The sequence below is a fragment of the Dryobates pubescens genome, chromosome 20 (assembly GCF_014839835.1).
Source record: "Dryobates pubescens isolate bDryPub1 chromosome 20, bDryPub1.pri, whole genome shotgun sequence".
Taxonomy (NCBI): domain Eukaryota; kingdom Metazoa; phylum Chordata; class Aves; order Piciformes; family Picidae; genus Dryobates; species Dryobates pubescens.
The window spans coordinates 8,509,179-8,522,825 of NC_071631.1; the positions used below are offsets into that span (position 1 = coordinate 8,509,179).

General features: G+C 53.8%; 1 protein-coding gene across 20 annotated transcripts in view; it reads left to right on the forward strand.

Moving 5' to 3' along the window:
• Positions 1-207: 207 nt before the first annotated feature.
• CACNA1G (calcium voltage-gated channel subunit alpha1 G) overlaps positions 208-13,647 on the forward strand; it is a 129,618-nt gene continuing 116,178 nt past the window's right edge. For all 20 annotated transcript variants that reach the window (XM_054170501.1, XM_054170502.1, XM_054170503.1 and 17 more), the window contains exon 1: positions 208-618. In XM_054170501.1, the coding sequence (XP_054026476.1) occupies positions 377-618 (242 nt within the window). In that variant the 5' untranslated portion in view covers positions 208-376. The remainder of the gene's footprint in view (positions 619-13,647) is intronic.

The window sequence follows — 13,647 nt, forward strand, 5'->3', positions numbered from 1 at the left end:
CTGGGCAGCTGATAGGAAGCAGAGGGGGCAGGTAGAAACGCTAAGGCGGCCCGCCCCGCGGGTGGGGGCCAGCACCAGCAGCGGGGGCCGCCTCGCCGCTGCCTTACCCCCTCCCTGCCCGCGGTTCGCCCGGTTCGGGCCCCCGGAGGCACGGCGAGGAGGAGCTACAGAGCCCGCAGACGGCAGGGCAGGGTAGGGCGAGGGGGGCGGCCCGGCCCCGGCGGGGTGCGAGTCAGCGGCTCGACCGACCATGCCACCCCGGCGCTGAAGCCGCCCCGCCGCCCCCAGCCCCCCGGCATGGCCGCGCCCCTTTAGGTGCTTCCCCTACGGCTCGCCCCGTGTCGCCCTGGCTTTTCCTGGGGCTGCCGGCCGGAGGATGGACGAGGATGGACCGCGACCGGCCGAGGAGGAGCTGGAGCCAGGCAGAGCCAAGACTTTTATCCGCCTTAACGACCTGTCCGGGGCCGGGGTCCGTCCGGAGCAGGGGGACAGGGAGGCGGGCAGCGGCGGCTCGGAGGCTGAGGGGCTGCCCTACCCGGCGCTGGCCCCCGTCGTCTTCTTCTACCTGAGCCAGGAGAGCCGACCGCGGAGCTGGTGCCTCCGCCTTGTCTGTAACCCGTATCCTTTGCAGGTGCTCGGAGGCGAGGTAAGCCCCGACCCCCTTCCTCTCCCCGGAGCGGCGGGTAAGGCGAGGGTCACCTCTCGGCTAGAGCCCGGCAGGTAATGGGGAAAGAGCCGGATGCGGGGGGCACCCATCATGCTCCATCCCTGGGGTGGGGGTACCCAGGGGCAGCGCTCGTCCTCTCTCCGGTGCCCTGCCGGGAAGTTTTCCGGGCTGTTGCAGGGCGCTCGGCGCTCCCCGGCTACGCGGGGTTGTGGGGAGCTTCCCATCCCCAGCCACCCCCTCGCGATGCCTGGGGTCCCGCGGGTTCGTCCGCTCCTCTCCACGAGCAGTCGGGGTGGGAGCCCCGGGGCGGTCCTTCCTCACCTGGGGCTTGTTCGCCTCTGATGCCCTCACTTCTTCGGGCACGCCGAGGGACCCTGACCCCAGGCTCCCCACCTTGCGGAGCCGTTCTTTCTGCCCAAGTCCGTTTCTCGCCCATTCTAGGCTCCCTAGTTCCTTTCCCGAGGGTTTTAAGGGGGGAGGCAGTGGCACGGGGGGAGGGAGGGGAGCTGTTTTGCTGCCTGGCTCCGCGGTCCCTAAATAATTCCCGGCGTGCGAGGCCAGCCGAAGGGCTGCTCTCAGCAGCCCCTGGAGGATGTGCTTGCTTGGAGCGGTTTGGGCAAGGCGGGGAACGTGATCCCCAGAATGTGCATCGGGCAAGGATGGTGCTTGCCCGGTCCTCAGGTGAGCTGTGACCCCCGCAAAGGAGCCTGGCCTCCTTTCAAACTCCCTGTCCGCTCCAGCACAGCTTCTGTGTCCGAGCTGCTTTAGTCAAGTTCAAGCTTTTACCAGAAAGGGGGGAGAGAAATGGGAAAGACAAAAGAAAATTTGCTTTTTGCTATGGCTTTGATGCTTTTAGAGCTTCCCTTCGAGTTAAAAACAGGACATGGTTTGTAACGTCTCAAGTGTTCTGCCATCCCCAAACTCGAGTTCCATTTATTGTTTGCAAAACAATCCCCCCCCCCCCATCAATTAAAGTGCAGCAGTGTGGCTCCAGTGGACAGCTGCCGCCTGCCTGAGTGGGAAGCGCCCGGGGTCTGTGCCGCTCTGCCTGTGTGAGAGGCAGGAGAATACACATCTGGAGCGTGAGATGCTGTGTGGTAGTGGAGATGCTCCATGGTACAGAGGGCCAGGATACCTTCCCCTGCTCCTGCCGTGTGGGAACTATTAGGAATCACCTCGGCTGAGGTCGGTGTGCCCGGGAGGAGTGGGGGAGTGGGGAGGGTCGGCTGGAGTTATGAATATTGTTTTACTTGAGCTTCAGCAATAATTTATCAGAGAGAGAGGCTGCCTTCTTTCCTAAAATGTCCCCCAGGAGGGGAACCCCAAGATTTCTCTTCCCAGTCATGAATGCTCCCAGTGGTCTGCCCCAAGATCTCTCACACCAGTTAAGCAGTTCAAAGTTGCATTTATTTCAGCATCCTAGGAAATCTTGCAACTTCGTGAAGCCTTCTGTTTTGGGAATAAACAACAGGCTGCAAGTCAATGTGTTCTTATTGCCCACTATGACTGATTTAAATACATTTTCAAGTATTTTCTTTGTTTTCCTCCTTCCTAACGATGTTGTTTTGAAGCATCTGTGAACACCTGCATGGTGTTAGCTATTTTCAGTAAAATCCCCCACCCCAGTAATGGCTCAGAATGTCTCTTTCTCTGTAGCTGCGAATACAAGCAAATTAACTTTTGTCCTTGGAAAATCAGTGGTGATGTGGGCACCTGCAAGCACCACTGTGAGCAGGGGATGAGCATTAGGTGCAGTCCTGCAAGCTGGGATTTTCCTTGTTGCTAATTTTTCCACTCATTATGGACACTGAAAGGCACTTGCCAGGAGCCCTGGGGCCACAGGGAACGATGCCGCTGGTGTGTCTGCATGTGGCTGTTTGTTTTCAGGGTCAGTGAACCAGAATTGGGAAGTCTACTTAAAAACAACACGAAAAAGGTGATTTAACCTAGAGCTGAGAGAGATGCAGTGGCTAGCTTGGCACCCACACTGTGTCCCACTGCTTTGCCAGGCTGCTCAGCAGAGCAGCATCTTGCTCATCCCTCCAGCTCTCTGCAGCTCAAGTGTTGGAGCTGAGCCCATAGCTTATTTGTATTTATCACTTTCTTTTTTTTTCTTTAGTGTGGTGGTCTAATAAAGCAGCCCTTCTAGGAATCATGCCCTGGTGATAAAACCATGTAATCATGTTGATGGAAAGTCTTTGTTGCCACCAGCTGCCCTGGAGAGGAGTGACAACGCTTGTGCTCATGTGGCTGGTGGCTCCTACTCCAGCCCCTGAGGGATTGTGGCTTCTGCTGCTCTCTCAGGTGGTTTTAGCTTTCTGTGGGTGAGGCTGGCTGCCCATGCAGAAGCTGGATGGGAAGGCTCTCATTTGAGCTGTGCCTGTGGAGATGCAGGGCATGCTGGCTTGGCAGGGAACCTTTTCCAGTGTGCTAATCTGGCTGATAGATCTCGCTGTTGATGAAGTGTTGGGAGGAGGTTCTGGGGCTGCTCCTGCACCTGCAGCTCCCTTCCCTGACTCAGAAAGGACAGATCATGACCCCAGGGTGCAGCAGCAGCCCCTGGGATGCTGTTCTCCACCTTTCTCTGGGCAGCTTCCATGACTGGTAGCAGAGACAAGGATGTGGGGTTAGGGGTAGAGCAATGACTGATATGTCAGGGCAAGCAAGGGTGCAAAGTCATGTGTCAATGGTTTGTCAGGCTTTTCTACCATGTTGCCATTCAGGGCATCTTCTGCCTGGCCAGAGATGGTTTTCCTTGCTGTCTGGAGCAGAGATGAGGAGACCTTCACTGCACTCCTGCTCCTCCTCTCTCTTAGGACTAGAAAGAGGTCATGAAGTCTGTCCTGATCCAGAAATACTCCAGAACCTGAAATCTTGGGATTTTAACCTTAAAACTCCACCAGTCTTTCAGAGCTGTGCTCCTCTTCCCCTCCATCATGGGCTCTGAGTGAAAACCTCTGAGTGCTGAGAGGACCTGAGATGGGATGAGCCTGGTTTCCCACCAGCATGTTCCCAAATAACTCTGGGATGAAAGGCGCTGCCTGGGGCCAGGACTGCCTGGGTCAAAAGGACATGGGATATGGGTGGGATGTGTTTAAAAGTCATGGTGCTGGAGCTATGGGCTTGTGGCTGGGAAGGGCTGTGGTGACAGGCAGGGTGTTCTGGTGTGTGTGCTGGCAAGGCAGCAAGAGGAGAAGCTGGCATCTCAGGGTGGGGAGGAAAAGGAGGCAACCTGGTTACTTGACTCACTTAAAAAATAAAAGCACCATGAAGTCTGGGAGGATGAAAGGCTGCAGCAGGGTCTGTGCCAGGCTGCTCCTCTGATCAGAGACAAGAAATGAAGCTATTTCTTGAAGGGTTGTGGAGTGATTGAAGAGCAGGGATGGAGAAAGTGGGGAGGATGGTACTGCTAGGTGTTAAAAGCTCTGAATAGGAAAATAGCAGTGTAAGTGAAGGGCCTGTGATCTCAATTGGAATGCTGAACCCTGCCCCTTTCCCAGCACCCTGGCTACCTGCACAGCTCTGCTGCCTGGAGAGCAGCTCACTGGCAGTGGGGGCTGCAAGAAGCTACTCAAAGGTGCTGCTCTGAGGAGCTACCCCCGAACTGTTTGAAATCTTGCCTTTTCCTCCTGGTTTGGATGAAGGGCAGCCCTGTGAATACCCTTGCTGGGGAGGAGATTTGGGTGGCACTGAGAGGAGTGTTCCGGTCTCGCCTGGCTGTTCTTCTGCACGGTCCTCAGAATTTGGGTTTCAAAAATGGCTTTAGGGAAGAAACACATCTGGTCAGGGCACCCAGCCCTGCTGTTGGCCTGCAGTAAACCCCAGAGGGCTCATCCAGCAGCTGCCTTGCATGGCTCCTCTCACTTGCCATTAGCAAGGGGCAGATGATCAAAGGCCTTGTCCCAGGGAGCTGCTGAGTGTCCCTGTTCTTGCTGGAAGCTGGCAGAGCTGCAGATGGCTGTCAGCCTCCAGGAGCGGGCCCAGAGCCCTTGGGGCCTCACGCCAAGACATAGCTGAGGTCTGTGCTGGGCTGGCTCAAGGGAGGTTGTGCTGGAGCTCAGTGCCTTGTGGGAGGCAGTGCTGGGTCTGCCAAGGAGGCTGCTCAGCCCTTGCCTGCTGAGCTCACCCCAAGCCTTTTGGGTTTGTGTGCCAGCACCGCTCCCTGCTGACCTGGCCAGACCCAGCTGTCCTGAAGGGGCACATTCCTGTGTCCCACTGCCCCAGAGCAGGGAGCCTCCTATGTGCTGGGGACGAGAACCAAGCTTGCTGGGCTGTAATTTGGCCTCCTTAGCCCTGACAGAGCCTCCTGGAGGGTTCCTGTGGGGATGCCCATGGCATGGGCAGGGGGTGAGCACAGCCCCCATCACCTTGGAGGGTGTTTGAGGTCTTCAGCCCCTCCTTGGCGGTGTGGTGAGCTGGGTGTTGCATGTGCTGCTGTTTGAAGGGTTCAGCTGTACCACAGGGTTAAAAATAGCTATTTCTTTTTTGTTAGCAAAAGGGTGTGCTTTGAGGGGAGGGTGCATGGAGCCTCTTTCTTCAGTGCATTTGTTCCAACCCCACTTTGGAGTTTAACAAGGGAAAAAGCTTTGATTTGAGAGCTTAGAGCTGAAAAGGATCTTGTTTTCTTAAAAAAACCCCAAACACAAAGGAGTCAGAATCTGTTTGCTTCACCAGCATCTGATCTGTCCCAGGGCACCCAAACCTCATGCCAAGCTTGGGGAGGTCCTGCAGCCCCTTGGCCTCCCCAGCTGGGGTGGAGCATCCTGCTGCTGCCCAAGGCAGGTGCTGGTACATCCCTGGGCTCAAGTCAGCTCCAGTGTGAGAAGAGAAGTTGGAGCCATTGCTTTTTAGCAAGGGCTGCATGAGGGTGCAGTGGTTATTTCCCTTCTCCTGGGGAAATGGAAAACCTCTTCCCTGCTGTTCCCAAATCTTTTGGGAGCTCAGCAGGAGCAGCTGGTGGGATTTACCTCCCAGAGGTGGGTGCATCCCTCTCCTTACTGCCTCCTAAGCAGAGCAAGAGCCACCCAGTCCTAATCTAGGTAACACATTGTGCCTCACCAAGGATCTCTGGACTTGTCCACTGCCTGGCAGTGCCAGCAGTTGGGCTCTTCCTTTGCTCCCTGCTTGTGTGTGTGTTTTTTAAGGAGATTCTTCTCCGAATTCTCTCTTCCAGGCTTTTGTGTCACATCTGGAAGTTTGTGTAGGAGTTTATCCAAGTGCTGGAGTGCAGAGCAGCTTTTTCTCATTTAAAAATCATAGGCTGGCATTTTGAGCAGGCTGGGGTGGGGGGGAAGGAAGGGGAGAGGGAAGCTGTCTGCCAAAAAGAAGACTGGAGCAGAGGAATCATAATGACTTCCAGAAGTTTTCTTTCTTTCTTCCTTTCCCTCCCTCTCTCCCAGCGCGCAGACAAAAGGCTTGGCCTCATGCAGTTCATGGTTATGTCATCCTGGCGTGGGGAGCCCCAGCAGGGAGGGGGAGCCCCGTCCAGCCCGGGGACTCTGCTCGGGGACAGATCTGCTTTGGCTCCTTGTCGGAAATCCGCAACAAGGGCTCCCACGTGGGGCTGTCTCTGGAGACCTCTCATCTGGGGCCAGGAGCTAAGGCAGGGTGGCTGGGAGGCGATCGCAGCCTCTTCCCCAGCCCCTCATGCCCAGAATGGTAGTAACTGGGGATGGGGCCAGACCACCCCAGCTGCCATCATCCATGGGGCCAATCTGTCTCCTGGCCGATCTGTGCAGACTTGCTGCTCGGTACTTGACTGGCTTTTGTGCTCTCTTTGCTGTTCAGTAGCACCAAGTGTTGGAGCCAGTCTGGAAATGCCCAGGATTTTATGATGCATAGAAAATTTTCTGCTTTTTCCTGCCCCCACACCCCCTGCAGATGTTTTGGCATCATGCTGAAAAATGCCTTTTTTCTATTTTTTGCTTTAAACTCTGTTTCACTTTTTTTTTCTGTGCTGAAAAGACCAAGTTATTAATTGCCCAAGTTCCCTGCCCAATCTTACTTAGTGCTCCTTTTCTTTTTCTACTGTTTTGTTGGAAGGGAGCAAACCATTTGGCCAAAATGAACTTCCCCGATAGCTGTTTTCACTTGGGTCATGAAATCCTTTTCCCTTGGAAGAGGAGCCTCGGGGAGCCTTTGGCCCTGGTGGCTTTGCTGGCCACTGTGGGTGGGGAGGAGGGACAGGGGAAGCGGGGCCATCCATGGGGAAAGAGCATCCGGACTCAGGTTGGGAGGGCTTTGAAGCTTTGCTGTGGTTTGGAAGGGGTTGAATTTCCTAGTTAATTAGGAGGTTTAAGTGTTTCTGGGTTTGTTATGAGGCCAGACTGTGGCTTTCCCTTCCCCAGCACCTTGGCTCTCCGCTGAGCGACCTAGATGTGAAATATTCCTCTTGGTCGGTGATGCACGCAGAGGTTTCCCCCAGCCTGGGTTCATTTGGCTTTGGCTTTGGCCAGGCTTGGCCTCTCACCCAGGAATCTGGTCTGGCGCTAAGAAATGAAAAAAAGAAGAAAGGAGGAAATTCTCCTGGTTTTATATAACAGAGTGAGTAATGGCCGATTGTGCTTTGGGATGCTCTCACATCTGCTTCCTACCAGAGCTCAAGCAAAAAGGCTTTCAGCAGATGGAAAAAGCACATTTTTCAGTATGAATAGTTCACAGAATATTAAAGGCTGGAAGGGACCTCGAAAGATCATCCAGTCCTACCCCCTGCCAGAACAGGGTCACCTAGACCAGATCACCCAGGAACACATCCAGTTGGGTTTTGAGTATCTCCAGAGGGGGAGACTCCACAGTCCCCCTGGGCAGCCTGTTCCAGTGTTCTGTCACCCTCACAGATAAAACATTTTTGTTCATGTTTCTATGGAATTTCCTGTGCCTCAGCTTATTTGCTGAGAGAAACTCGGAGGCTCGCTCGTGGTGCTGCCTGCCATGGTGCTGGTTACTGCCTTATGGGAAATGGTTGTCGAGGGCCAGCAGCAGCATCGCACAGCTGAGGCCCGCAGTAGCCAGGCAGATCCCAGCACAAGCCCCAAGCTGGGGCTGTGCACGTGTCTGTGGGCCTGGGATGTGTCATGATTCAACCCTCAGAAGTTCACTGGTTAGTCACAAGTGGATGGAAATTGTCTCTTGGTTGGCTCTGGTGCCTGTAACGTGGTTCTGTTGGGGATTTTTGATGTTCCCTAGCCAGCAGGGGCTGGCTGTTGTTTGGTAGCTTGTGTTTTTCCCATTGGTTGTGGCCTCCAGGCTTTCTCTCCCTCTGCTGCGATATGAAATCCAGGGGTGAGGGTGGGAGGGGCTGAAAATGGGAGTGAAAAGCCAAAGCAGGTGATGGGCAAGGACTTGGAGCTTGGCACAGACCAGCTTATAAAGAAAAGGGGATTTAGTTACTGTAATCCAGATACTAGCCCCACACTAACAGGGTTCCTGGTGCAGAGCATCCTTATTTATCTCTAATTTGGGTCTCTTCCAAGATGTTTTCCCACAGCCTGGAGATGCTCCCTAACTCCAGGACTGAAAGCAAACTGGCAGCTGAGCAGGGCAAGGGGATTCACCAGCACTCGAAGCCTGACAGTCCCAGAGGGTTTGTGCCTCCAGGATTTCCTGTGCTTCAGAACTTAATCAGGTCAGGTTTAGACTGCCTCTATGTGCTCCCCAGGATGCTGATGGTAAGAGCAGCCCAAGGCAGAGCCCTCCCCTGCCCAGATGGTGAACAGGACTTGTTAATGATTTGTTAATTCAATTAACCCACAACAAGGCTGAAACTCTCTTCTGGAGGTCAGAGCTTGCCCCTATGTCCACTGTTCCGTCTGCTAAAACTCTTATTTGGTGTAAAGCTGCCAGCCATGCTATGCAAATGTTAATCATGAATAAGGTTCATTTTTAGCTCTCTGTTGAGACTAGACTTAGGATAGGCTTAGGAGGAACCTGGCTCCAGAGTGGTGGTGAGTAATGCCTTTGGTATGGGGGGACATTCAGCCCCTGGGGCTGACTTGTCCATGTCCTGCATGAAGGAGCAAACGTTTTGACTCTTGCTCAGCTCTGGGGTCCATAGGAATAAAATGTTCCTTCTGCTGCAGATTGAATAAAGCTTTGAAGTGCATATAGTGGCCTGCACTTTAACCAGCTGCTCCTTCATAGCTGTTGGCTGCTAATAGCATGAAGCCCGGGTCCAGGCTGATGGTCCCTGTGGCTCTGTTGGATGCAGGATATCTTTACTTTGGGAACCATCACGTCCAGGAAGCCTGGCTGTAGCAATTTCATCTTAAAGGGTGAAAAGAGCAACCCTGATAAGAATGAGAAACAAGGGGGCCCTGGTGCTCCGTTGAATTAATGCTGATTTGGTCAGACAGGGAGGAGAGGAATTAAATTAATATCTGACTCGTAACTGCTACTGTATGTGGTTATTGACTTATCTTGCTCTGGAGGACCATAAATATGTCTCAGGATAATACTCCTGAGGCCACAATCTGCTCGGGGTCGCAGTGCAGGTCTGTGTCTGATGCTCATTCTGACTCTTGCGGTCAAAAATCCAAATTCTTCTGACAAAAGACCCAGCCACGTGCAGAGGGGAATGTATCTGCACTTTACTGCTAGCATGCAGCATAAATCTTGAAAGCCTCTGCCTTGCATAAGTTGCTTTATTGTTTGTAATCCCCTTGGCTGGCTTGCTGCTGGAGGGTGTGGAGCAAGATTCAGCTTGGGGGAGAAGCACCTGTGAAGCTTTTTAGCTGGAGTCAGGATGGTTTTCGTTTGGAGCCTCATGCTATTAACCACTCTCTTTTCCCCTGTGCCTGGGACTTTGTTGTCTGAGGGTAGAAGATGGCTTGATGAGATAAACTCAGGGTCTCAGCATACACCTCAACAACCCTGAACAAGGAGTTGGTGTATACATGAGCCTGGGCAGAGGAGCAAGATGTTCCCTTTCACCCCTTAGTTATGCAGATGCTCCAGTCTGAATGACCCCATGGATGCGATACCAACCCCAGGCATGCCAGCCATGGGGCATTTCACAGCTTGGTGTGCCTCACACCCAGGCAGATGGGCTTCTCACTGTTGTGTCCATGTGTGTGTGGAGTCAGCAGCTTGAGAAACATGTGGTTTGGTGAAGGTGTTGGCCAGGCTGTCCTGGTCCCTTCAGGAGGCTGGAGCAGATGCTGAGACATCTCTGAGTGGCTGAGCCACAGCAGCCTGTGCTCCTCCAGCTAATGGGGATTAGCTTGTGGGTTCTGGTTTGAGTAGGAAGTAACTCTGTACCTGGCTCTCCTTATGGCAGTGCCTGTTGACTCTCTCCTCCAGCACAGCCCATGGTGGCAGAGAAGTCCCTGGGCCAGGTGAGTGGTCCTCCAAGCCCTCTTCAGCCCCTTGCCCATCACTCCAGGCCCTGGTGTATTCCCTTGCCTGGGTTAGGCATTGCTGGCAGGAGATTTGATAGGATGCCTGTTCCACCCTGCCAGCCCATCCCTTGGAATGGAGCATATCCCATTCCCTCCTGCACCCCTTCTCAGTACTCTGCTTCTCCTCTCCAGACACCAATACACAGCTCCTGTGGGAGCAATTTCCCCCACCTGAATCAAATCGAAGCCCTTTACTCTTCAGAGCTGCTTGTGGCAGCAGTGTGGGGGAATCCTGCCTTTGACCAGGCTGGAAAACAGTGGAGGAGCTGAGGGGCAGTGCAGGGAGCTCCCAGCGAGGGTGGAGATGCTTCACTCAGTAAATGGGCTCTGGCCTCTCCAGCAGTGGGTGTCCAAATCTCACACCTGGGTTAGGGCCTTGGCTTTTGGCTGGGTTTTGTTTTCTCTGTTCTTGTAGCCCCATGAAACTGGGTTATCCCAGCTCTGGGAGCACAGAGGGTTGAGCAAGTGGTGGTCAAGCTGCAAGTCTGGAGGTGAATTGAGGGACAAAAGGATGAGCTGAAAGCATTTTGCTGTGCCTCTTCCTCCTTCCCTCTGCCAAATCCCCTCAGCTGCCAAATCCCTTGATTTTTCCACCTCTGATTTATCTCTCCCCCCCCCCCCCCCCCCCCCCCACTATTCCCTGGGTTTTGCATTGGGGGCAGGATGGAGGTTGGGGGGCGGGGGGTGTGCATGATGAAGCTATTCGAGGAGTTGTGATCTCTGCATTTCATTTTGCAGTTCAGCTGGAAAGATCTCGTTTCCAAATACACCCACACACAGGCACAGCAAGAAAGAAAGCAGGCGAGGGAGCTGCTCAGGGGGATGGGGAAGGCTGGGTGCTGTCAGCACCCGGCACTTGGGAATCCTGTTGTATCCTATTTGGAATGGTCCATACCCTTTATCTGGCAGCAGGAGATGACACTCTCTGCCTCAACCCTGTATCTGAAGGCCATGCTTGTGCTTGCCTGTGCCCATGTGTACCTGGCTACTTTAGAGCAAAAGGGGAGTGAGAGCAGACAGGAAGACTGAGGGTCCCTGAGCAGAGCCCTCACCCTGAGCCTGACAACAGCCCTGAGAGCATCTGGGAGACTCCAGGGCAGCTGTAGGGTTTCCCATAGGGCCCATGCATACATGTGTGTACTCACCATAGGTTGAGCAGAGCCCAGGGCATGGTGCTGAGTGAGACCTGCTTTCGCAGGGCAAGAAGAGCAAAAGTATGATGAGACAAGAGAAAACAGCCTCAAGTTCACCATGGAAGGTTTAGGTTGGACATGAGGAAAGATTTCTTCCTTGAAATGGTTGTCAATCCCTGGACCAGGCTGCCCAGGGAAGTGGTTGAGTCCCCATCCCTGGAGGGGTTTAAAAGACACATAGATGTGGTGCTGAGGGACATGGTTTAGTGGTGACCTTGGCTGTGCTGGGTTGGCAGTTGGGGTTGATGGTCTTTTCTAACCTAGATGATACTGTCATTCCACAAAGGGAGCCCCAAAACTCCTCTCCTAGTGACCTTTAAGCCAAAGTCCTCTCATTTCCAAAGATGAACTGATGCTGGAGTGGCTCCTGCAACTCCTCATCTGCACTATCTCCTTCCAGTATTTTCCTTGCCAGCTAGGTCTTGACTCCAGTTCTTTGTTTCTGGAGGAGCTGATGGTGGTGTGGATGTGTCCTGCATCCCTCAGTGCTGGGAGGGATGAGGTTAGCAGAAAGCAATCCTGATGGGCATCTGGGTGTGCAGCAGCAAGTTAAATATGAAGGGCTGGCTCAGAAGCTGAGTGGATGGGAGCTTAGTTGTGGTAGGAGGTTTTGGAGTGAGACCTCAGCCTGCCTGGGCTGCAGGCAGACTCCAAACTCACCTCTACAGCAGCGTGCCAGGGTCCCTGGGTCTTCATCCCTCCCTGCCTTGGCAGCTATGGAGCAGCTTGGGCTGCTGGGATGTGCATGGCAGCATCCCCTTTTTCAGGGTGCTGTCATGGGTGCCTGCATCTCCCCCCAGCTCCCCTCTGGGCCCCTTGGGTGGATGCTGGTGGCACGACTCTCAGCTCAGCCCCCGCACGCTGAGTCCTGCGCATCCCTTCGGGGTCAGCCTGTGATGTTTTCCATTGCTTTGGGTAGGCTGAGCTCATAGAACAATATTCCCTGGGCCAGCACTGCTCCTTTTTGGAGTTCCTTGTTTCAGTGTTCCTCAAACTTTGTATCCTCAGGCATGAAACACAACACCTCTTGGCACTGGAGGCTTTTCCTCAGCACCACAGCCTTGGTTATCCCCAGCATTATGCTGCCTGGTGAAACCACTGTTCCAATCTTGAGCCACCACAGGATGCCACCCCCTGCTCAAACTTGCTGGCAAGTCTTAAATTGGTGCTAAAGTAGGGTCCTTTGGCCACCCTGGAATGCCACAGCGTGCTGCCCGGGCTGGCAGGGGAAAGGCAGCCACCGGAGCGTGCTCCCGGCAGTGTTTGTCTTAGCTGGGAGCCATGGCCAGAGCCGGGGCTCTGCCAGGCAGGGAAAATGCCAGAGCAGTGAGTTGATCCCACAGTGTTTGATTTGTGGTTGTGGTGGAAGTCGGGCTGGGAGTCAGTATGGAGGATGTGGCAGAAAAGAGTAGTTTGGAGATGGTCACAAAAACATCTCGTGGTGCTAGAAGCTGGGATTTTCCCTTCCCCCGCTGCTGCCGGCACGGGCTGTGAGGTGAAGTTTCTGGGAGAAGTAGTGGCTGTTCTGGGAAGTATTTTTGCCTAGCTTGTGTTGTTGGATTTTCTTTTCCTGGCAGTGGATGAAGGAAGCAGGAACACGAACAGCTTGGCCAGTGGGTTATTGGTCCAGAAATCAGCCTGGACAGTGAGTGGCTGCTTTGGTGGGGAGAGAAAAAATCAGAAGTGGATGAGGTTTTCATTGCTTTCCTTCCTCTCCCCAGCCCCACTCCCAGATGGCTCTGAGGATGCTCTTAAACCAGGGATGAATGCATCTGAAGGCAGGGACCATTAAGGCAAGGATGTGCACTGATGGTCCTGCCCTCCCATGCGTTTTCACTTATTAAAATCTTAAATTTGTATATTTTTTTTTAACAAGATTTGGGGGTTCTGTGTGGAGCTGGAGAGTCTCTATGGCAACAGCTAAAGGCAGCTTTTCTCGCTAACCCTTTTTTTTTCCTGCCCAGGTGGGGAGAGGATGGAAGAGCCAAGCAATCTTTGAACCCCTCTAATAGTTGGGTAGCGAGTGCTGGGAGTGGGGAGGCTCCTTGAACTGAAATACAGAATTTCCTTGTGCCTATGAAGCCAAGGGGTTGGAACTGGCTCTGCCCCAGCTGGGCCTCTCTCTGCTTTGCCAGGAAAAGTATTGTTTGACTGTGGGAGAGAGTGGGGTCTGGCCATCCTGCCCTAAGGCCAAAGGTTTTCCTTCTTAGGTTTGTTGTGTCCAGAGGAGTCTGGAGCTCTTCTTGGAGCGTGGCTGTGGCAGTGCTCAAGATTAAAGCTCTAACCCTACAGGAAAAGTCCTGCGGCATGTAAGAGGAGGGAAACCAGCTGGGCTAGGTTGAAAGATAAGAGGTTTGGGGAGTAATTTTTAGACTCCCATACTGTAGGTCTT